Source organism: Rhopilema esculentum, chromosome 14 (assembly GCF_057945365.1).
Source record: "Rhopilema esculentum isolate cy_ngs chromosome 14, ASM5794536v1, whole genome shotgun sequence".
Classification (NCBI taxonomy): Eukaryota; Metazoa; Cnidaria; class Scyphozoa; order Rhizostomeae; family Rhizostomatidae; genus Rhopilema; species Rhopilema esculentum.
This window is the reverse complement of record NC_142828.1, coordinates 1,947,523-1,969,870: the sequence shown is the minus strand read 5'-3', so window position 1 is coordinate 1,969,870 and position 22,348 is coordinate 1,947,523. Positions and strand designations below refer to the sequence as shown.

Genomic DNA, 22,348 nt, shown 5'->3' with positions numbered 1-22,348 from the left:
TATAAATGATAAAGTGCACTATATTTTGTATCTAATTTACCATGAAAGAGCATTCTCTCATTTGGATTGTTGTGATTGCTTTCAGCAACCTAAAACGACAAAATAATATGGTCTAAGAAATATATCAAATGACGCTAAAAATTTATTATAAAAATCTTCAAGACGAATTTCAGGTAGATTTCAAACTTTAAAACTGGCTTTGTAAAAAGCAGACACTATAAAACAAACTTGAACTGTTCGTCTGACACTCTTCAGAATGCAATACGTCAGAAAATAGGTCGAAAAATGCATAAACCCAGCTGTCTCCTGCTTCTGTTTCTGATAGGCCTATCTCGATACATAACCGTATATATACATACATTTCCTAGCTCCAAGATTTCGATCAATATTCTGCAGTTTTACACACTGAAGAGTGTCAGACGAAAAGTTCCTGCCACGATGACGTAAACATTTTGTACTGTATAGTGCTGTATTGTGCTATATTGTACTGTATTGCGTTGTATGGTGCTGCATTATGCATTTATAGTGTATTTTTTAAATTCACTATAAGACAGGAATATTTGTAATATTTGGTGAGGAAGCAACTCGATAATGCCATGTTTTTTTCCTCCACCTTAACAATAATCAATTTGAATTTTGCATTTGCTTTTAGTGTTACAGTATAAAAAGACGAAAAGTTTTAGCGTCTTTAAATGTCTGATTCTTCAAAAGCAATTTAAATCGGAAAACAGTTAATAAACTGCAGATAACACCAAATATACGTCCTAATCAGACGACTATTAAATTGGAACAGGGTAATGGCGCAGCCATTTACAAAATTCCAATCGTGCACATTCCCAACACGAATAAAATTTAATTCCACTGTAACTCTGTAGATCGTAAAATTTAGCAATTTTCAAAATTCTTCGAGATTCCAAGAAACAACTGTACATTCAAAGAAAATAATTAACAAAATTAACCAGTCCAAGAGACAGAAACTTACTTCTCTGCGTCGAAAAGCGTATCTTTCCCACAGTTTCTTGTTGATCACCCTCTCCACCTAAGAAGGTATCGTTTAAAACATTAAAGCACGATATCCAATAGAAGGTATAAAAAAACAAATGAAAAATCTACCAACGATAAAACTTTAATTCTAATAATAAAATACAGTATTGTGTCGTTGGTGGATTCTGCCCTTTCCAATTACTCATCGTCACATCAATAACATGACACCCACTACCAGATATTTTACTTAGCAGATGCAGCTAACAGAAACAAAATCAACAACAACAACAATAACATATAAATCACCTTTATGATTGTATAAGATTTGAAAATACCGCCAGCGGCACCCCCGTCTTTGTGCTCCACAATGGTTGACTGAATCTGCAGATGAAAGTAAAAGTCAATTAACGATGCGCGAACATTGACCTTCTAATATCCTGAAACAATTTGTGGATATGTACATATAGTTATGCACAATCAATTACAGTAGATTCTAATTTGATTTAGAAATTACAATGTGATTCGGCCGGTTCAATTTGATTCCCATCTTTGAAAGTCTGTAGTCTTTGAATGAGGGCCTTAATATACATTCTTATAGTAGGTGTATATTGTTGGCAATAATGGACATTAATAACAAAATAAATATGGCCAAGTAAATTCAAAAGTAGGAACTAAAACAAAGGCTTACTTCATCGCAAACAGAAATGAAATCTTTATCATAAGATGACAGCTCTTGTAATATCGTTCCGTTGCCACCACCAGTGATAGCAGAAGGAAATGGACCACCAACTGTAATAGGCAAGAAAAGATAAAAGATAGGGATTTGGTACCGCAAAATTTGAAAAAGAACGGAAAAAAGGAAAAAACATCAAGCGAAAGTACTTTTCGTCCGACCTTCTACACGACAATTTAAACGTCTAAATGTCCAAACTGTCCAATAAACTTCCAAGGGTAAGCAGTATTTATATCCAAATGCGGATGTGTATCCATTTTCCTGGTCAACCTATTTTTTCACTCCCTTTTTATTGTTTGAAAATAGCACGGAAAAGCGGAAACAAAGAACCAATCATACGTGCAATTCTTCATCTCATGTTACTTTAATACATGTGAACAAGAAACGTGTGAAAATAGCACGACATGTTTCCACTTTGCCGTGCTATTTTCAAAATATCAAAGAGAGTGAAAAATATAAAAGATTTGGTAGGGTTTTGAATAAGCAAAAAAATGTGCATAAAACACAAATGAAAGAAATGTTAAGAAATATATATTTTGTTTCGCCTTCAAATGGATGAGAAAATGAACCTTATTTAATAATAACATTTCTTTTTATAATTATGTTATTTAGGTTGAATATGCTATTAGTTGCGTAGGATGTGGCCAATGAAAGATGTTTGATGTTTGCTAACGGATTATTGTTATGTTGGCTTGGTTCATGAAGGTATGGACAGAGAACAGATTTCAGTGGTTTGAATTGGAAAAACCTGTGCCTTATCACAGCCAATTCCTAACACATTTGGCTGGATTTTCACATTAAGTAGCATTCCAAGACGCTTTGTCAGGTTATGTGATACAAATTCAAAAATCGATTTTTTGTGAAGTCATCACTTTAGACATCTATTGCTAGTAAACGCCAAAATGACCATGAAAGTTACCGATTGTACAGCCTGCAACTCCCAGTCTTTCTTTAACAGCCTTTAGCAGTTTATGTCGATGACCGTAGGCAACAATGCCAACTTCTTTGAGTTCCTCATGTCCCATGTCAACAAGCACGTCCATTGTAATCTGAAAAAAGATGCCTTTTGTTTCAGTTTAGTTTATAACGGGAGCGGCTTGGAGCAATATTAAATAGGTAATCAAGGTACTAACAATCTAATCAATAAAATGCCACACCCAAATAAAATAAAATTCCCAATGCCACGCCCTTTATATAGCCCTTTAAAAAGGATTCTCAAAATTGGTTTCTAAAATGATGCCTAAATAGTTTTGATAGACTACTTCTTGTCCAACAAAAAATAACGAGAAACCCAAAACGTTTGTGGTACGCTTTAGATCATACATTCAATGTTTTACATAGAATGGTTTATTTGCTAAATATCTTGTGTAGCGGAATAAGTTGTTTTTGTTCTGATTATTTGTGTTGAACATACTTTGAAACTTGCAATTGTCTAAGCAGTATGCGGTTGCGAAAATACAAGCTACAAGGGGACGCGTACGCTTAAAGTATTCGGAAAAGTTCTGAACACCTTCGCTTTCAAAATTCTTTGTTTAGCCCCACAGTTATCTCTTGTGACTGGCGTCAGGGTCAGTCAAAAACAATGCGGGTGTATTCAAGATGACCCTTGAATACTTTGTGACTGCTGGCCGCTGACAAAATCAAAACAAAACAAAATCAAGGGTGTAAAGATCACTGTTTTTTATAAAGCTTCTTCGCCCCACTTTGTAATAGCATTGTACCGCACAAAAATAGGGCTTTGCTTGGATTCTTATTTCGGAACATATTAAAAGCCTTTGTTTGAAAAAAAGTTGGTATTCATGAATACCTTTAATACCCAAGCGCGTCGCCCCTGGTACATAACAATAACACAACAATAACATAACATAACATAACATAACATAACATAACATAACATAACATAACATAACATAACATAACATAACATAACATAACATAACATAACATAACATAACATAACATAACATAACATAACATAACACAACATAACATAACATAACATAACATAGCATTACATTACAAGTTCTTTTTCTTAATTTATTTTTAAATTTTTAGGGTGTAAACAGTGCAATGGCTAGCTATTGCGCTCTAGGGAGGTGTTCAAGTCACTTTTGCCAACAAAGTGAGTGAGACATTCTATATTTGCCGACAAGTTTGGAGATTCACCGAAAAAGCACTCCTAGATGGCAAAGACTTCACTTTTTGAGATGAAATATTGCATTAGCTCAGCCTCAGCTTGTTCTTTATCTGCTCTTAGCTTTTGATCAACTTTGCGGCTCGTGTTCTCTCAAAATTGTTATTATAATAAAAAAAGAAACGTCTTTTCAGAAAAAGGTAGATTATCGTACTTTTTCCTTCTCAAATATTTCTCTCAAATGTTCCAACTGTGCAGAAGCCAGGAACTCCAAAATGTCAACTTCTGTTGAGTTTTCACCTGCAATAGTCACATTAAAACAAAGTATGAAAAACAGCATTTGGGATAGCTCAAGCACACTTAATCAAACGGATAGCGACATAATAATCATCGTGGTCATCATAATAACATAGCTTTTAGGCAACTAAAAATCGCATATATTATGAGATGTTGGATAATTTAAACATTTGAAGGTAGTAGTAGCGAGACACTGCAATGGCAACTTAAGAGTTACCACTACATTGTTAGCAGTATTTGCCAAAAGATCGCATAAACAAACACCAGGTATTAAAGGCCATTTGTCCTACGAGTCTTTTCAAGCAAATAATAGGTTCTTCGACAAAACGTTTTTGTGCTGCGTTTACAAACGAGAAACAGGTTGGAAGAAAATGGAATTTTGCTGGCACAAATCAACAAAAGAAATGGATAGCTAAGTAAAGGTCTTATGTGACAACTCCTTGCCATAACGCTAAGTAACCTTGTTCTCTGCCTTAGTCGTACTTTTTTGCTGTATTGTTCTTATGCTCAACTCTCTCTCTTCCCGTGATGCCAAAATAAAACGAGACCGTAATGATTGGAACATGCAAGAATAGCCATATAGAATAGCCTAATTCGCCCAGTAAAATCTTGGGTTTACTGATACTTGTTGTGCCTTAATCAGAGACCTGGTAAGAGTTTCCAAATAACCGTCTTTGGCAAAAACAGGGCTTTTTCTATTGACTATGATATCGATTATCTTTGACAATAGAAAGATGGTGTTGACTGGAAATGTGTCTGTGTACGAATGCCTCTATGGTTAATCAAGTATATGGCAAAATAATGATTAAAGTTTATGTAGTCAACTATCAAGAAACAATTACCTTCAGCCTCAACCTTTGACCTCACTGCCGACACCGCGTCACTTGCCCCTCCAACTGGATTGGCTTTCAAAAGGCTTTGGTTTGCAGCAGACGGCTGCATCATACACGGTTGCCCGGCGTTGCTGCTCGCTGATGTTGCGGCAGCGGCCAAGGGCTGGCTGGTTGGTTGATTCACAGTGGAGGGGGTGGCAGCCGCTTTCCTCGCAGGGATTTGAGTTACTTGTGATTTGCTCGTCATGGCGTCTTGCAGAAGAATCTTTACGTCATCTTGCTGTATTTAAGATAAAAATATTGTTATTGCTTGATGATTTAGTGTTTAAAAACAACAGAAACCGACCTCAAGGAGTATTTGCATTTTTGCGGATAAAATATTGAGAAGCAAGAAAAAACAATGAGATCGAATGTATTTGAGAAAAAAATCATATTTTATGACAAATGCAGATCTGCCACAGTAAAGAGATTTGCCAAAGTAATGAGATGATGAAACATCGCAACATAGCTGAACATTCTGTAATTTTGATTTTGATTTGAATCTGTAATTCTGTAACATTGGAAGAGCCCCATAAATTCAGCAATTGGCAAAAGAGATAAAGGACGATCCCGTGTTTTTTAGTTCTAGATTTTAAAACTAATTTATATAAATACTGAATGCAATGGCCTATGCCTCTCGTTTGAATTGTTTTTTTTTGTGAAATAGTGAACTAGAAAAAAATGACTGCTTCCAACGGTAGGTAAATTCCCAAATTGGTCCTTCTATACCTTAGATCTTTGATCTTGGCAGCAAGAAAAGTTTTTCAATTATAAGAATTGCTAGTCGTTAAAACAGAGCGTTATGGCACAGTTGTTACAATAGTTAAGACAGAAGGTAATAAAACAAACTCTGAGTTACCGTTGCAACATCCACTGGTGTATGTCCTTCCTGATTTTTTAGGTTTGCGTCTGCACCGTGGGTCAGCTGAAAAAGAGACAATTGCTGTCAATGTTAGACAGGGTGGGTGAGGGAGAATATCAGCATTGAATAGCAAATAGAGTGAATGCCAAATAAAGCATGCAAAACGGAAAGGGAAGGAGGGAATTAACGAGGTATGAATAAATGGGGTTGTTGGTTGATATGGTGATCAGCGCTTCTGGTGTATTGGAAGTTTTGTTGTGGTACAGAGTTCATAAATAGCTTTGAAAAAAGCAAACATTTTGAGAAATGTTACTGAAACTGGCGTCTGACACTCTTAAGAGTATAAAACGTCAGAACATAAATCGAAAAACTCTAAGCTAGAAATTATAGATACCCAGTCGAGGATTGAAATAGGATGTCAGACGAAAAGCTTATAGTAACATGTTTCAAAATGTTTTCTTTTTCAAAGCCAATTTTATTTTGGCAGTCTTTGTGAGAATTACTTGCAGGTTTAAAGGGGCTGCCCCAGTGCAAATTTCAATTGCTGCAAATTAAGACCTTACAGCAGCATGTTTATCTATTCGAGTAGAATCAAATTATGGGGCAACTGGGAAAAAAGAGTGAAATGAGCTCACCAATAAAGCACATAACTGTGTCCTTCCTTTCTGAGCAGCTTCGTGTAAGGGAGTAAACAGCCATCTGTCTGTGGCGTTAACGTTTCCCTTGTATTTGATAAGCAAGGCAGCAATGTCAACATGCTACGGTCGAAAGAAGCACTTTATATAAAATCATCGCATTCAACAAGAAACAAAGAAATTCACGAAATGGTCCTATAGATAGTTTAATAGACCCCTTAAACGTAACTATGTTGTATTTTTGTATCATTGTGTAAATAAAATATCAAATTGTGCAAACGTACCCCATAAGAAGATGCATTGTGAAGTGGAATTAGGCCTCCTTTATCTTGGGCGTTCACGTCGGCACCTTTTTCCAGCAAGAATTCCGCAACCTCAAGATGATTGTATCCAGCTGAGGAAAACAATTTGAAATAATTGGCAACTATTTGAAAAATTTTCTGATAAAATCTTTGCGTAAAATTAACAAATCGCTCTTTTTATAGGTCAACACAATATAGAAACACCAAGGTTCGATTTGCCAGAAAATAAAAACATCGTAAGAACATAACGATTAACTCTCATGTTGACAAATCAGGGCAGATTTTAGCGACTAATCAGCCGTGCTACTAAAAATTTCATGCAAAACTGTTATCTAGCATTCTTAGAAACAATCTGAATTAGGTATACAGTTTTATGAACACTCTAGCCTCAAATCATATTAAAAATAAGAACGTCTAGTTTGGGCAGAAATTATCAAGTTCTGATATAAAAAGAGTAAATCAAAACAGATGAACTTGCTCGTGAGTTAATTAGTGGCTTGTTAATTGCAGCTTATTTTACTTTTCACACATAAAACAGCAAACTAATGTTACAATATATAAAACATACTAGAAAGCATAAAAAGGGTAAGTTGTAGAAGCAATTGCACTAATTACAATGGTTGAGGTAGGAGAGAAATATTCAACACATAAAGAACCCAATAGATTAATAAAAACAGACCTGCTAAATGCAAAGGCGTTGAGTTCCTTCCTTGAGTGTCTCGACAATTGATATTGTCCCTCGTGACCAGTTTCATTACCTATGACAAAACAGTGAAAGCAGCTTTACATAGTTTAATTTGCAATTATGCTGTTATTTATTTGTGATTCCTTTCTTAATGACGAAACCAATTAACCATATGGAATGGAGATCTAGAGATGGGCTATTACCTTCGGCATGTTTCCTTTCTTGGCAGCTTCGAGCAACGCAGCGTCACCCCGCAGTAGATCGATGACGTCAGGGAAGCATTCTTTGACAAGATCCAAAGGTGTGTGTCCATCTCTGTTCTTCTTGTTTGCATCTGCCCCATGCTGTAACAAAAGCAATCAACTGTAAGAATGGCTCAGTATTAAGGGTCGCGAACGAAAAATCCAAGCGTCTGTGCTTCGAGTAACTGACATGGGCAAGCGTTCACTTGGTATATAGTCCCATTGAGAGGGAGGACAAAGACACTGCTTGAAAAGCACAGCTCCTCAGTGTTCTAAAATCTATCTTTGAGGCTAGATGGTGACAAATATAAATCCAAAATGAAATCTTATTAAAAATGCACCTAAAGCTGTTTAAGAATATTGAATACAAACTAACAATACTGGAAGATTTAAAGAAAGGCAGCTAAGTCTATTGATGCTTAAAGAAAAAGTATATATTTGTTAAAAGCTCATACCCCAAGCAGGAGTTTGCAAATGTCAAATTTTCCTTTGGCGGCGGCCTCGTGAAGAGGAGTGAATTTCCAGAGATCCGATGCGTTCACATTAGCACCATACTGGAAAAGAAGTACTTTTACATTCAAAATGGTGACATAAGCCTAGATTGAGTACGAAATTTATGAGCGGACAGGCAGACTGATATTTGCAATAAATAAAATGTAAAAAGCGAAATTTCAAATGCAGTAATAAGACATTCTATTGACCAGGTAATATAAAATTACTCCATGTACAAGGTCGATTCTTGCGGTCTACATATATCAAGTCTTATTCTACGACATACAAAACACTGCATTAAACTGGATTTGCAATTTTGTATCAGATGAGATTTTAGCGTAGGAATACCTTGACAAGAAGCTCTGCTACCTCATAGTGACCATAAGAGCACGCATTGTGCAATGGCACCAGGCCGCTGAAAATAAATGAGTTACAGCAGTTAAGAATGAGCCAGGAAAGTCCTTCAAGAGACTATATTACATCCAGATGGTATTATTACAACCATAAAACAAAACGGTATCGGTTAAAAGTCACTTGCCTTGTGAAAGATGCTACACAGATAACAAGGTCATTAGAATTTAACAAATTGCGACATAAAAGCAAAGTCGTATTATAATTTATATACTCGTCCCTTTATTCCATAATTTTTGTATTCTCTCCTGGTTTATTATAAACTCCATTATACATATAGGTAAAAAATGGAGAAATGTGCTTTTAGTTATCGGTTTTTTCGGTTTCCGAAGACTCTTTAAAATTATGCTTGCGGAATGAAGAGGATTCTTAGCAATTATGAAATGTAATTCCGTTAAAAAGGTTCATAAATTCAAAATCTGCCTACCCTTTGTCCTTTGCGTGAACATCGGCTCCATTTTGCAATAAGAACATGACAACATTGAGTCGATTGTAGCCAGCAGCAAAATGCAATGGAGTGGAGTGGCGCCCATCAACGTCTTGGCAGTTTACATTTTGTGACGTCACCAGGCTCTACAAGATAATGAATGTTATAATCGCTATTGCCACTAGCATATGCAAAGGGGCCCACGTCATGGGGCCATTGGGATAAAAAGGTGAAGCACTTAAAAGAATTCTAGCGTCTAAAGTATTTGCAAACTACGCCATCAGATATGCTTAGAGATAAAACATATTATCTGGAGCTTTTTTCTGGAAAATTCATTGCCTATCAATAAGAAATATTCTCACTTTTCAAACGATCAAAATGCAAGCAACACAAGGCAGCAAACTTGGTATGTTTTGAAATATTGTTAAGAAAAAAATACCAAAGTTTGGGGCCCTAGGCTAATTGCCCTGTGGGTGTATAACAATGCTGTGCTGTCTGCAATTAGAAGCTGCACAGGTTAATACAACGGGCCATAACAAACAGGCTTTTCACAGTGTTTTAATGACTAAGCAGTAAGTAATTTTTCAGGGTAAGTAAATAATCACCTTTAGGATATCCATGTCACCAGATTTTGCTGCTTCCAATATCTGTTTGTCTGCGTCTTTTGAAGTTGGCTCTTGTGAGGCTGAGAAGGGAGAATCGAAGTTTCAGTCAATAAAGATTTGTACAAGTATAGACTGAGCAGACAATCTATGTATCGTGGGTTCAAAGGATTTAATTAGAAAGCCAAATAAGAGTACACTATCTGGAAGATAGAAGTTTATACGATAAGATAAAATAAAATATAATTCTTGTTGCATAAGAGCTTAGGTGTTTCAAGAAAAAACCAAGGTGCATCATAAAAACAAGTGTGAAATATTCCAATGTTTTCTTCCTATCATAAGATGGGGTGCTAATGTCTACAAATGCCCCTTTTCTAGACACGGAGTTAAAACGCTAAAGCGAATAGCACCCATTGGCACTCAATTCAAAGGTTTACATTCAATGTACAAGGCCGAACCTTGTAAAATGGCTTTCACAGCATCTGTGGATATTTGTGCAGCGGTGTAGCCTTGGAGAGAGCTCAGAGCCGAATCAGCTCCATTGTCTAATAAAAATTCGCAGATGGCTACATGGCCATTCTTGGCACTGCGATGCAGTGGGGCTTGACCAAGGTTGTCCAACGAGTTCACCTGAAACCAAATTGCATCAATCATCGTTTGCTCATTCATCAGTTTAAGAAATTGAAAACAGAATAATTCACAAGTGATTGAGAACCAACAAGACAAAAGCATTGACTCCTAAATTAAAAATTCTACAGCTATCTTTTCGTTTTATTCTTAAATTTAAGTAACAAAGATCTGTTGCACTGAATTACCAGAAATGATGCGATGGTCATTTATTGATCGAACCGTGATTATCAAAAAGTTTCATAAAAAGATGTTTTATCTACCCAATTTTTCTTTTTAAGCTTCTATCGCTTAACAGATCGAACAAAATAAAACACAGAAAACAAAATGAGAATTCTAACGTTACAATCCTGGATAGAATTTAACTTTCTTCGTTCCTCCCTTTCGTTTAGTGTTGATTCCTCTATACTTAACAAAAGGGACTTCTAACTCTGAATGGATTTAAGGGGCTATATGTTCCACTATTTGAAGATGCTACCAGTCGTGTGCTTAAAGTTTATCTCAACATCTGTTCGCAGGATTGTAGCAAAAGTTAAGAGATATGAAAAGCATTGCAGCCAGTACAATTTAGGCATACCTCAGCTCCGTTCTTCAGAAACAACGTTACCATGTCCGAATGACCGTTTTCCGCTGCCATATGGAGGGGTGTTATCTTCCTACAATGAATCACAAACTTTATAATGCTTAGATGCATCACAATGACAACAAAGCATTAGTCAATCACTAATCAGTGGGTACATTAACGTGATTATGAGGGCTGAATAGACCTCGTACCAACATACGTCCCAAATCTTTGATTGGCTGAGCGACCGAAATTCTGCATACCTCATTAGCCAATGAGAAATCAAGAATATGACAACAAACGTGGCTAATGAGGTATGCAGAATTTTGGTCGCTCAGCCAATCAAAGATTTGGAACCTATGCTCCTCGTACCTAACAAGCTACTTTTCCCCAAATCTTTCACATAAAGACTACAGATCTATATCGTACTGCAGTCAGAATCTTCCCTTAACTCTACAATAATAAACACTTTAAAAACTTATACTTTAAAAACTTACTCTTTATTTTTCGCATTCACATCAGCCCCCTTTCTGATCAAAAACTCAACAACAGCTTTTCTCTTCTGGTGATCTGACATCGCCAAATAATGCTGTAAAATTAAAACAAACTTGATTAAATAAGAAAAATTGATTTCAATGACACCAGGTTGTGCAAAACAAAAACTGAGGGCGCAGTAATCTGGTGGAAAATGGAAAGAAGAAAGTTCCTCGGCACAAATATATTTGATTAGATTACTCACCAAACTTGTGTTGTTCGTGTAAGGATGTTGAAAATTCAGCAAGTCTTGGGCAAACGCTTTTTTCACTCTTCCCATATCGCAGGATTTTACAGCATCCAAGAAGCTATGGCCTCGAAATTCGACTAAAGTGACAAAAGTTTAGAATTATTAAGGGAAAAGGAAATACCTAAAGGCAGACTGAGTGCAGAGGGAAAATCAAGAACGCCAAAACAGAACACAAAGCCCCAAAATCTGTGTAAGGGAGAGAAGAAAAAGGGAGAGAAGAAAAATACTATCTCTTCAGACAGACGATGCTCCATATCCGGTTTTGCTCCATATCAGCGCTAATCAGTACTGCTTGACTGAATTAGGACCCAAAGCCGACCAGGCAAATCATTAGGCTGTCAGTGGCTATGTATGTGGGAGGTCGTGTGAAAAGGAAAGAAGAGAGTCTTATAGGCCCTATCGGTTCTTTCACTATTTACTGCAACTCCACGGGATGATACGGAGTCTATCTACCAAAGCCTCCCATAGCACTTCTTTGCGGTGCAGCTCTTGGTGGTTTTCTTAAAAGTCTGCCAGAGAATTAAAAATCTTTCCTTTTTATCATTTGTCCTCAAAAATCAAACAGAAATAAAAACTAATTATAAGAGCTACAATTCAGCATTTTATTTTATCCACCTTCATTAAGCAACTATTAAAAGTGCCAAAAACAAACAACTTAACTTAGATAAGGGGGGGGGGGGCAAACGTCTCGACCAATAAATTTCACATACTCAACACCTTTGGTCGATCAAAATCTTGGGCAAGCATTTTGAAAGGAAGCATAACTGAATACGGTGATCATGTGACTAACTCACAGAATAACTTCTCCTTCAGCTCTTGGGTTGGTGCTACATCGATGGCACTTTTGGAATGGCAGTTTACAACTGTTGGGTCCGCATTGTGACTGAGCAAAAACGTACACACCTCGACTCTGTAAAAGATACGTACAACTGTGCTAGATCCAGCAATGGAATGAGACTGTAATGAAGAAAAGTTCTACCAGGATTTCCTATTTGTTTAGACCCAATCCATTTCCCGTTTGAATAGCAAAACTATCATCAACGCTCTAAGAACTCAAAGGCACTTTCCAAGAGCTGAAACCGGAAAGTTGCTCTAAACTGGAAAATAACTTTTTTTATAAGCAAGATCTTTAGTCCTGATGAAATATGTTACCAAAAGTTGAAAGGGGTGGGTAGAAGTTATAACTGAAATTATGATCTTAAATAAATTTTACTAAAAAAGAAAAATGTGTACACACATTGATGATTGAATAAGCCTTTGGTACCGCAAAAATTTGAAAATAGCACGGAAGAGCGGAATCATGTAAAATCGGACTACCTGTTTCCGCTCTTTCATGCTTTTTTTAAGTTAATAACTTAAATAATATAATTTGCCAAGAGATAGATAGGCAGTAACTATGTCATTCTTAGGACATTATAAATTTGGCGTTGAAGTACAACCATAAAAACGGCGAGCAGGATCAATACAAGATCACGAAGAACAATCCACGAGAAACATTAGTTGCGTGCATTATCAAAGGCAAAAAAAATATGTGGATAAATGAACTGTCCTACCTGGACTTAGAAGCAGCCTCGTGCAAGGGGGTGAACTGCCAAAGGTCCATCGCATTCACACTAGCACCATGCTAAAAACAAAGCGTGATGTTCGTGAGGAAATTTAGCATCTTCATTACCCGCTTAGAGGGTGGCGGTTGAGGCTCCATCTAAAGGAGGCCGAGGGGTGATGGTTATGGTGCTATACAGCAGATACGAAGGGATATCAGTTGCAAAGACTGGGGAAGCAATAGTTAAGTCCAGGGTTGCTGAAACAATCTCTGAAAAATCAAAGGGTGTTAGAGTTCTTGCACATGTAACGGTCAGGGTTCTTGTTATGACGGTGAAGAACCAGGTCGTTGGCTGAGGGATGGGCTAGGCCAAAGGGCCTAAGCCCCGAATAAGTAACGCACAAAAGATACTCGTTCTCTGGTGTTTTCTCTAATGCTTTCATCAGAAGACTAACTCATATCGTGATCAACACATACTAATAACCTAATAACATAAACAAAGCTAATTAACAGGACAATAGGAGCGTCACACTACATGTTAAAAGACAAACACATTGCCATAAAAAGGCGTTGTTCACTAACACAACAGGAATTGACAGAACACGTGACTATAACACGCAACGGGAATATTACTAAAATTGATTAAATACGAATACCAAACCGTTACACACAGCATCAAACTTTTTTTATTTTATTTTTTTACCTTACCAGAATATCAGTATATTTATTTTCGTTTATCTTTGTTATTTAGTTGTATGTTAATTAGCTTAGGTTTTCAGACAGGGAACATTGTAAATCAGTTAGTATCTTTTCATTACTGAATGTATTACCCTGTATAAATAATTGAAAATCAAATCAAACTTTGAATCAGGGTATGAAAACCCACCCGACCATTTGACCGGGCGGTCATGAATCAGGGTATGAAAATTTTTCATGAATAAAGTTCTGCAGGAATTTTTTTAAAATATACCTTATATTAGATATAATTTGGAAGAGGCACTTTTGTTTCTTTCATGTTCATCAAAAGAAAAAACATGAAGACAAAACAAATGTAGCTTCCATTCTTGCAGGAAACTTATGCATGATTTTTGTCTGGTCGCATAAAGGAAAAAAATTGTTTCGTGCCCTGCCTTGAATGATGTGTGCAATTTACAGGAAGAAATAGCAATAACTGCAAACGATTAGAATAGAAACACAACTTCGATAGGTACTGCCAGGTTGAGGTGAAAGGCGAATCGTTTAAAGTCCCAAACAACTAAGATTCATACCTTGACAAGCAGCTCAGTGACTTCGTAGTGTCCATATGAACAAGCGTTATGCAAGGGGACAAGACCTCTGCGAAGGAGAATATAAAACTCTGCTCAAAAACAGTGAATTGAGATACACAGGTGAGTCATTTCTGAAGAAATAAAACAATTGGTCATTTCTAAATGTTCAGTTTCATTAAAACGACATTACCCTTTGTCCTTGGCGTGCACATCGGCTCCACTTTTTAGCAGCATCTCGACGATTTTGATACGGTTGTACCCGGCAGCCAAATGTAACGGAGTTGACTAGAAAATGTAACATATTTTAACGACATCTTGGACAATAAAATCAAGGTGATTAAGAAATTTGTTTGTAAAGGCTTCAAATAAAGCGCCCCCTTTTCTTTGCAATGTATGCGATAAATATATGCAATATACAAAATAACACTATATTTTTCAAGGCAGTATCCAAAGAAGAAAATAGGATTTTTCTTGTACCTTGGCTACAAATGTATATATTTGCGTCCAACATGATAGCTGAAAAAATATTCTCTTGTCAAGTTTTTGAAATGACTAGTAGGCATATTTATGGAAGGAGTAGATAATTACTTTACTACTGCATGCCAAAAGAAAAATTCAAACAATGAGTTGTTTTTATATCTTACCAAACGAAAAATAAAAAATGGCAAAAGTATTTTCATCTACCTTTCTACCATCACTTGCGTGACAATTCACATTTATTGGTGTCAACAACAGCTTCATCTTCTCCTCACATCCAGACCTGGAGCAGAAAGACAGAGGTAATAAAACTTAAAATCGTTGGAAAAATTCAGCAGCTACAAACACATCTGCTGAAAATCATCTAAGTTATAAACTTTAAGATAATACTGACATGTTTATACGGTAAAATCATTTCAAAAGTAAATAAGAAAACTTATTTCTACGGGGCTACCAAAATATGATCAATTGTACAAGTCGCCAATAGATAAAGACAGTATCAGCCTGGCCCGCTTCCATCGGTGAAACATTTTGATCAGCCATATAATTTTCAAAAGAAAACAGTCTTACAGTGAGAACATAAAGAGCTCTGCCTTTCAATGTCCTGTTGACGTTTTACTGTAAATTGAATCAATTAATGCAAACCTTGCGTACATTTGAAGTGAATACAAATGAATATTTTCAAATACATCTCTTTCTATAACGGACACCTCCAAGCATCCGACAAACGATTTATTCCCACCACTTTTTCTGTAGTCAAAATCTAACATTTATACAAAGGACACCAAATGACGATAGATGATGCTATTCAAACTCAAATATCAAGTCATGTTTTTGCTTAAGCAATCTTGTATTCACAAATAAGACTTGATAATGAATAAAACTTTGCATGATCTATTACCTTGCTGCTTCAAGTAGTTCATCCTTTTTGTACTCGCCTAAGTTCAAGGAAAGATGAAAAACTTAACTAGGTAAGAGACTTTATGATACATCCTGAACAATCAGAAAATCAGTCTCACAGGGTCATATTTCAGGGGTCTGCATGTCATTCTAGCTATGTTTCTTTTGGTTCTAGAAACTATATCCCAAGAAACTAGTACATAAAGATTCAAGGTCATTGAACTTATTTAAAACTAACTCTGCAACCATGAAAATAAGAAAGAATCCTTATTTGCATTTGGTTACAATGCATTTTTACATATTGCAAAAAAAGAGTAGAAAAGTAGTTCAGTGTGGTTTATGTCATCAAAAATACAAGAGTACAGAATCAAAGCAAACACCAGGCAAATACATGAATGGAGATCAGTTCTTTCTTACAGGAATACATATGTGTGTGAAATTATTGACCAAAATACCTGGAAAAAATCACAAAAAATCTAATCTGACATTTGTTTCACTCATAAGGCTGCAAAATTTGTCAATGTGGATGGGATGTATTTTCTAATTTATGTTTATCTTGAGCTGACCTGTTAAAACAAGTTTAGCAGCTGGGTCTGCAAGGTCACAAGCTGTCTTGCCATCTGTGTTCCGAATCGAGGGGTCTGCTCCATGCTGAAGAAGGACTGTTGAATGAAAAAACATTGGCAAAATCACATATAGTATAAAACTAAATTTCGGATATTTAGCATGGCATAGTCGCAGTTGCAACAAGCAGCTACAAATCCCTCTAAAGAAATATGAAAACCAACTATTGTTTCAACAGAATGAGTTCATGTTCACCCTTCGACTCCATAAGCAGCATTGATTTGGGATTCTTAAAAGCCATGTGCTGGTGCTTCTGATTGGCATATTTTGATCAAAAACCTGGAACATGTGTATATTTCCTAGCTTAGAACTTTTCATCATAATTATGATGCTTTATACTCTGTAGGCAAAATGCCTTAGTATGTTTTTAATAGTTTGCTTTTTTCAAAGCCATAATTATTTTCGATATCACAAAAAGTTGTAAAAAAAGCTTCTGTATGATTTGCATCTGTATGATTTTCTCTTTAGGTTTATGTGTGGCAAATTAACAAAAATCTGTCCAATTTCAAACTGCACTACTGCATTTCAATCCTGGTAACACTGGTTTAAGATAGAAGGATCAAAAAAGCTTGACTATCATGAAAACTGGCCACAGACAAGAATGCCAAAGATGAGATTACTTCAGCGTTCATTTCTACAGTCATTATCTTTGTAAGAATAAATTCATAAAAATTTCAAGACTTTCAAAACTATTTATAAAACTAAAGCAAGGCTCAAATTTCTTCACCATTTTGACTTTCTATCTACCTGACTGTTTTAGCAAAGAAGACGAGTGTGACTTTTTTGCAGAAAGTTTGATATACTTCTCAATCTAGCATTATGCTCATATATTCTTTCATATTCTAAAAATTTTCATGATAGAGAGAGACAATAACAAAGATTTGAACATTCTTTTTTTCCTTACCAAATGTTCACATTGTGTTGCTTAAGAATGATTTAAGAATAATTTTGGCTCAGCAAAAATGAAGGTATTTCTGTAGAAAAAGTGTTGCTTTCCACAATTTGAAATGATTTTTTGCAGAGATGAAACAGCACACAATACTGTGAATTCTTTGCCTACAAATATTTCAGCTTTAACATCTCTTTGAGGTTGCAATCATATCAAGATATTTTGAACTGTTAAACTGCTTAAGTATCAGAATCTGATTTAGCCATAAACATACCAAGAGAGACTTCAACTTTGCCTTTGATTGCTGCCTCATGCAATGGGGTGTAGTTCCAATTGTCCCTGGCATTAACATCAGCACTGTGTCGCAGTAGCAGCAAAGTGACCTCAACATGACCAAAAGAGCATGCATTGTGCAAAGGTATCAGGCCACCTACAAAGTATAATGAACTGAAGTTAACAGCAAAGACACATTGGATTGGAGGCAGGGAGATTTAATCCCCCCCCCCCCAACTCTAGCATTAAATTTGTCAGAAAGTTTACTTTGTAATAATTCGTTAGAAAGTTCATCATTACCCACTACAAAAATTAACTATTGCTGCACCTCCGAAAAACAGAGGTATAGCACTGCATGTTTGGAAACAGGGTGATTTATCTAAAAGGCTAAATAAAGCATATGGTAACTAGTTTTACTTCAAATGCAATTCAGGCCTTCCTGGGAATAAATTAGCACAAGTGTTGCATTTCGCACCCCTAGACTGTTTTAGGCATGTGCGTGTGATGGAGTGCTATTGGAGTTTTGTCTTACTTCAACAAAGGTTTAATCACATAGTATATAGAGCCTTAAAAATCCTATTCTGAAGTCATTTCTTCAGTTTCCACACAACTTTAACAATGAATATCTGTGGTAAGCTTATGGTGGTATAACTGTAAAGGAAAGCTTATGAATATTGCCAGGGATCTTCGCTAAATTTGATGCTGAAAATATTCTAGATGAAGTTCCCAGCAATCCCTCTTGAAAACCGTGGTGGCAGTTTTCAAGAAACCCTTGAAAATAAAATTAATATTTTGGCCCCAACTTTCAATTGTGTTTCATGAAAAGGGATATGAAAACAGTTTTTAAAATGGCATGATTTGAAAATGGCACGATTTGAAAACGACACGATTTGAAAATGGCAAGATTTGAAAACAGTATGATTTGAAAATGGTACAATTTGAAAATGGTATGAAACATTTCAGTGCAAATGCTTCAAACAGAACAATTATATTGCAGATTTCCCACTTTTTGAATCCAAAGGGCTACCGTTCTGTTTCAAAGTGTAACCCTGGAAAATTTTATGCCTTTGTTACAACCTGCCACTTTCCAAATTTTTCATTTTCATATGAAAATGATACAAAAAATGAATAATTTGTGGAAGAATGGAACATCCTCGTCGGACAAACATGCCATATTGTGTAAGCCCTTCTGGGAAGGGTTGTTTAGCATTGCGTTGCACTCAGCTTATTTTTAACCCAGCTGGCGATAGGAACTGGATACTGAAATCACTGGCGTAAAACCAATAACGTACAAGCTTTCCACCATGGACCTTCAGCAAAGGCTTCCACATAAAAACTGCAGCTCCTTAGAATGATGGATGCCTGATGATCTGATATTTCGCACACAACTTGCACCAAATCTTGTTTACATATTGCTTATTGTTGTGGGCTTAAATAGTGTAGCCTTAAAATATCATTGTTGTTCCATTTTAGGAATATGACCAGCTTCTTTGTGACCCCTTTACTTTTTTAACTGAAGCTGCCAAATTTATGAGTGCAGATAAGAAGTAATACGGCACAAATCTTGTCTAAACTGGAAGTCTTTTGTTCAAAAAGTTACCTTAATTTACCATTTGAAAATGGCATTTTAGAAACATGTGCATGCTAACACAGGTCTTATTAAAAATGCGCTCTGTCCTGACTACTACTAGCCCTGATGCTGGTAATTTGTTCTGTGTTTGACTGCATTCAAGTGTTTTCACAGTAGCTCTTCAAAATGATTACGGTGACCCAGTATGGTGGACAAGACAAGTAAAACACATCAAAATAAAAAACACAAAACAATTTCTTGTTTTTTTGTCATCTTATTAGTTTCCAGGGCTTTAGTTAAAAAAAAACAAATGATTCCGAAAATAGGCGTGCGATTAAACACACTTCTCAGTGTGAGGAGGCGTGTACCAGCACGTGCAAGTGTGATCGCACACCTTCCCCAGGAAGGCCTGCAATTGCTTAAAATCTCTAGCATGCATTTGGCTAATTGTGGGAGCCCACAGTTTATATCTTTTGCTTTCTACCTGACTTTTCAAACGAACAAATGACAGTAAAGTTATGATTACCTAAGAGGTGGCTTCCTAGCAAAAGCTTTAGGAAAATTCTAGACATGTACATTAACAAGTTGAACCAGACAATACTTTGCCACTTTTTTTAAATATTATCAATAATATTGTTTTTAATATTTCATAATTAAAATTAAGGATTACCAAGAAAGAGCAACAAGCCAAAAACCTGTAGCTTCAACTAGAAGGTGTCTAAAAAATTCTGATTTGCATGTTGGTTGAAATATTTTAAAAAAATGAAAATACCATCATCTCTAGCATGTACATCTGCTCCATGTTGTAATAAGAAATCAACAATGTCTTTCCTGCCAAATCCTTGATAGAAAAAAAATTAAAAAAAAACCATGAAACTTTGCAAAAATATTCAAACTTTAATATCTATTTCCAAAAAAAAGACTTTCTATGAAACATCTATGATCTGGTAGCTCATCTAGTAGCTCAATATTGATCACAGGGTTTACAAAAACAAAAAGAATATGTTATTGCTTTCCAATTGCTGTACAAATTCAACTGCAATTAAGTGAATGAAAAATAAACAGAAGATATTAGTTGCAGAATCAATTTGCAGTTTATTCAATATTTACTGATTTATTCATTTATTTACTTTGTTTACCCATTGTTTATCTTGATGAACAGTCCCTTAAAACAAAAAGCACTCTGTCTCAATTGGCTTCTCTTCCAAAATTGAGCAGTGCCTTAAGATACAGCTTAAAGTTTAAATATATACTTTAGATACAGTTTAATATCCATTATTTTAGCATTTCTGTATGTCAGTCATAAAAGTCTTAGAAGGATAGCAATCACATAAACTTGTTGGGGATGGCCAGATGACTGCAAAACTGTATCAAAATAACATTTGCAGGTCTTATTTTCCACTTTATTTTATCAAATATATTATCCAAGTAAAAGGCTATCTAGATCACTTGGTTTGTATCACAATGAAAGTCTCCATTTATTTATAGCTTTCACAAGCATGTACGTAACTTCTTTTATCAAGCAGTTAGACCTGAACTGTTAGGTCAATCTGTTTGCTTAAATTTTTGTTTATCAAATAGGCATATTTGTAATGCAGTTGAGCTCATCCCAGTTAAAATATGTACAGATGAACTTTCATAACACACTTTTTCATTGCAGTCTTAAAAAAGAATCTGACCTAATTGCGGTACAGCTATTTGATGGAAAAGCTTCTGGTGGAAAACCTAAGGGGCCTTTAAAACCCCTTCTATTGACAGCCCTTCAATCTGCAGCCTGACTGGCCTGTCCTTAGGTGTTAGATCTTAAAGAGCTGCAAGGCTGCCAAGAATTACATAAGAATTAGCCATAAATTACAATAGATTTTTGCTAACCACATCAAGCAACTATTATTGATGCTGTAAGTTGCAAGCATAGTTGCACATTAACTGATTTCTCCAGTCACATAGTCACACAAAAATGTTCCGTTATTTATGAATTTACGTGCCGAGGTGATTCTGGCTGTTTCTTCCAACATAAGAAACAAAACTGCCCCTCAAAGAGAACAGCCTCCTTGATCTTGTAGGTCTATAAAACTGTTAAAACAAGTGATTCTGCCATCGGTCAACATCTTTTAGACAACCCAGATTGTGCAAAACTCTATAATGACCACATGTTTTTTATAATTGGCAGAGCCCGGTCGTCCTTTCATCTAGCAGTATTGGAGTCGATCTACATACAAACGAAAAAGCCGCTATTGTGTAGACAGAAGGATTTCGTTTTCCCTCTTGGACTCCAGTGGTAATTTTTCTTTAGGCACGTGACACTGATTGATCAACTATACCAGTCTTGTGCTTGCATTTTTCTGATTGGCCTATTTCAATCCACAACTGGGTATATATTTTTCATCATGTTTTTTTTAACCCTTAATTCTGCTGTTTTATGCTCTGAGGAGTATCAGGCGAAAAAGCTTTTAGCCAATATGTTGTAAAATGTTTACTTTTTTCAAAGCAATTTTCAAGTTCTGTATTGCCAAAAAATTGCTCACATAGTTCTCAAACCACATATTAAGTCGTTAGCTTCATCATCCAGTTTTGTTCAAACATTTATTGTGGGTATTCTTTTCTTCATTAGAATCTAAACTTACACCTTGAACTTACACCTTACAATGTACCAACTTGAACCTTTTTCGACGAAAGTAAAGTCGACTACCCTTTGGAATTTACTTCCATTCAAAACCAGCAAAAAGTTCTAAAAATTTTTCGAACCTCCGGGCAAAATGACATCAAATTGCATAAGAAAGTATAAAAGTATTCGGAAAACAACTTCAAAATGCCACAGGTAGTCTTAAATAAAATCATTTGATATTTAGTTTGACAGGAAGTGGTAGCTTCTGTTACCTGCGGCGAAATGGAGTGGGGTTGATTTCCTTCCTGCCGTGTCCCTCATGTTCACGCTCCATCGATTTTGAACCAAGCTGACAACTTTATTTACATCTCCAGTTCTACAAGCTTCGAAAAGTTCTCTTCTGTTATCGTCTGGATCACCTACAACATCTCGAGATGCATTAAATACATCTCTCCTGCTACTGCTGCGGTTATTTGACGAGGGAACAGGCCCATCGCTGTATTCACCGGCCATTTTTTTTGCGAAACCAAACAAATCGGCCTCTGAAA

General features: G+C 35.9%; 1 protein-coding gene across 2 annotated transcripts in view; it reads right to left on the bottom strand.

Moving 5' to 3' along the window:
* LOC135695867 (poly [ADP-ribose] polymerase tankyrase-2) overlaps positions 1-22,313 on the bottom strand; it is a 26,669-nt gene extending 4,356 nt beyond the window's left edge. The window contains exons 1-31 of one of the 2 annotated variants that reach the window (XM_065215060.2): positions 22,073-22,313; positions 19,968-20,036; positions 17,627-17,782; positions 16,406-16,501; positions 15,841-15,877; positions 15,147-15,222; positions 14,940-14,978; positions 14,653-14,747; positions 14,463-14,529; positions 13,205-13,275; positions 12,446-12,561; positions 11,607-11,728; positions 11,365-11,456; positions 10,883-10,961; positions 10,137-10,308; positions 9,682-9,761; positions 9,077-9,222; positions 8,587-8,653; positions 8,202-8,300; positions 7,708-7,848; positions 7,499-7,577; positions 6,802-6,911; positions 6,518-6,640; positions 5,880-5,945; positions 4,991-5,261; positions 4,066-4,151; positions 2,637-2,766; positions 1,673-1,773; positions 1,291-1,365; positions 983-1,039; positions 41-89 (exon numbers count right to left, since the gene is read on the bottom strand). In XM_065215060.2, coding sequence (XP_065071132.2) covers positions 41-89; positions 983-1,039; positions 1,291-1,365; positions 1,673-1,773; positions 2,637-2,766; positions 4,066-4,151; positions 4,991-5,261; positions 5,880-5,945; positions 6,518-6,640; positions 6,802-6,911; positions 7,499-7,577; positions 7,708-7,848; positions 8,202-8,300; positions 8,587-8,653; positions 9,077-9,222; positions 9,682-9,761; positions 10,137-10,308; positions 10,883-10,961; positions 11,365-11,456; positions 11,607-11,728; positions 12,446-12,561; positions 13,205-13,275; positions 14,463-14,529; positions 14,653-14,747; positions 14,940-14,978; positions 15,147-15,222; positions 15,841-15,877; positions 16,406-16,501; positions 17,627-17,782; positions 19,968-20,036; positions 22,073-22,313 — 3,208 coding nt within the window. The remainder of the gene's footprint in view (positions 1-40; positions 90-982; positions 1,040-1,290; positions 1,366-1,672; positions 1,774-2,636; positions 2,767-4,065; positions 4,152-4,990; positions 5,262-5,879; positions 5,946-6,517; positions 6,641-6,801; positions 6,912-7,498; positions 7,578-7,707; positions 7,849-8,201; positions 8,301-8,586; positions 8,654-9,076; positions 9,223-9,681; positions 9,762-10,136; positions 10,309-10,882; positions 10,962-11,364; positions 11,457-11,606; positions 11,729-12,445; positions 12,562-13,204; positions 13,276-14,462; positions 14,530-14,652; positions 14,748-14,939; positions 14,979-15,146; positions 15,223-15,840; positions 15,878-16,405; positions 16,502-17,626; positions 17,783-19,967; positions 20,037-22,072) is intronic. The other variant, XM_065215061.2, reaches the window with a different exon arrangement.
* Between the last annotated feature and the right edge of the window lie 35 nt (positions 22,314-22,348).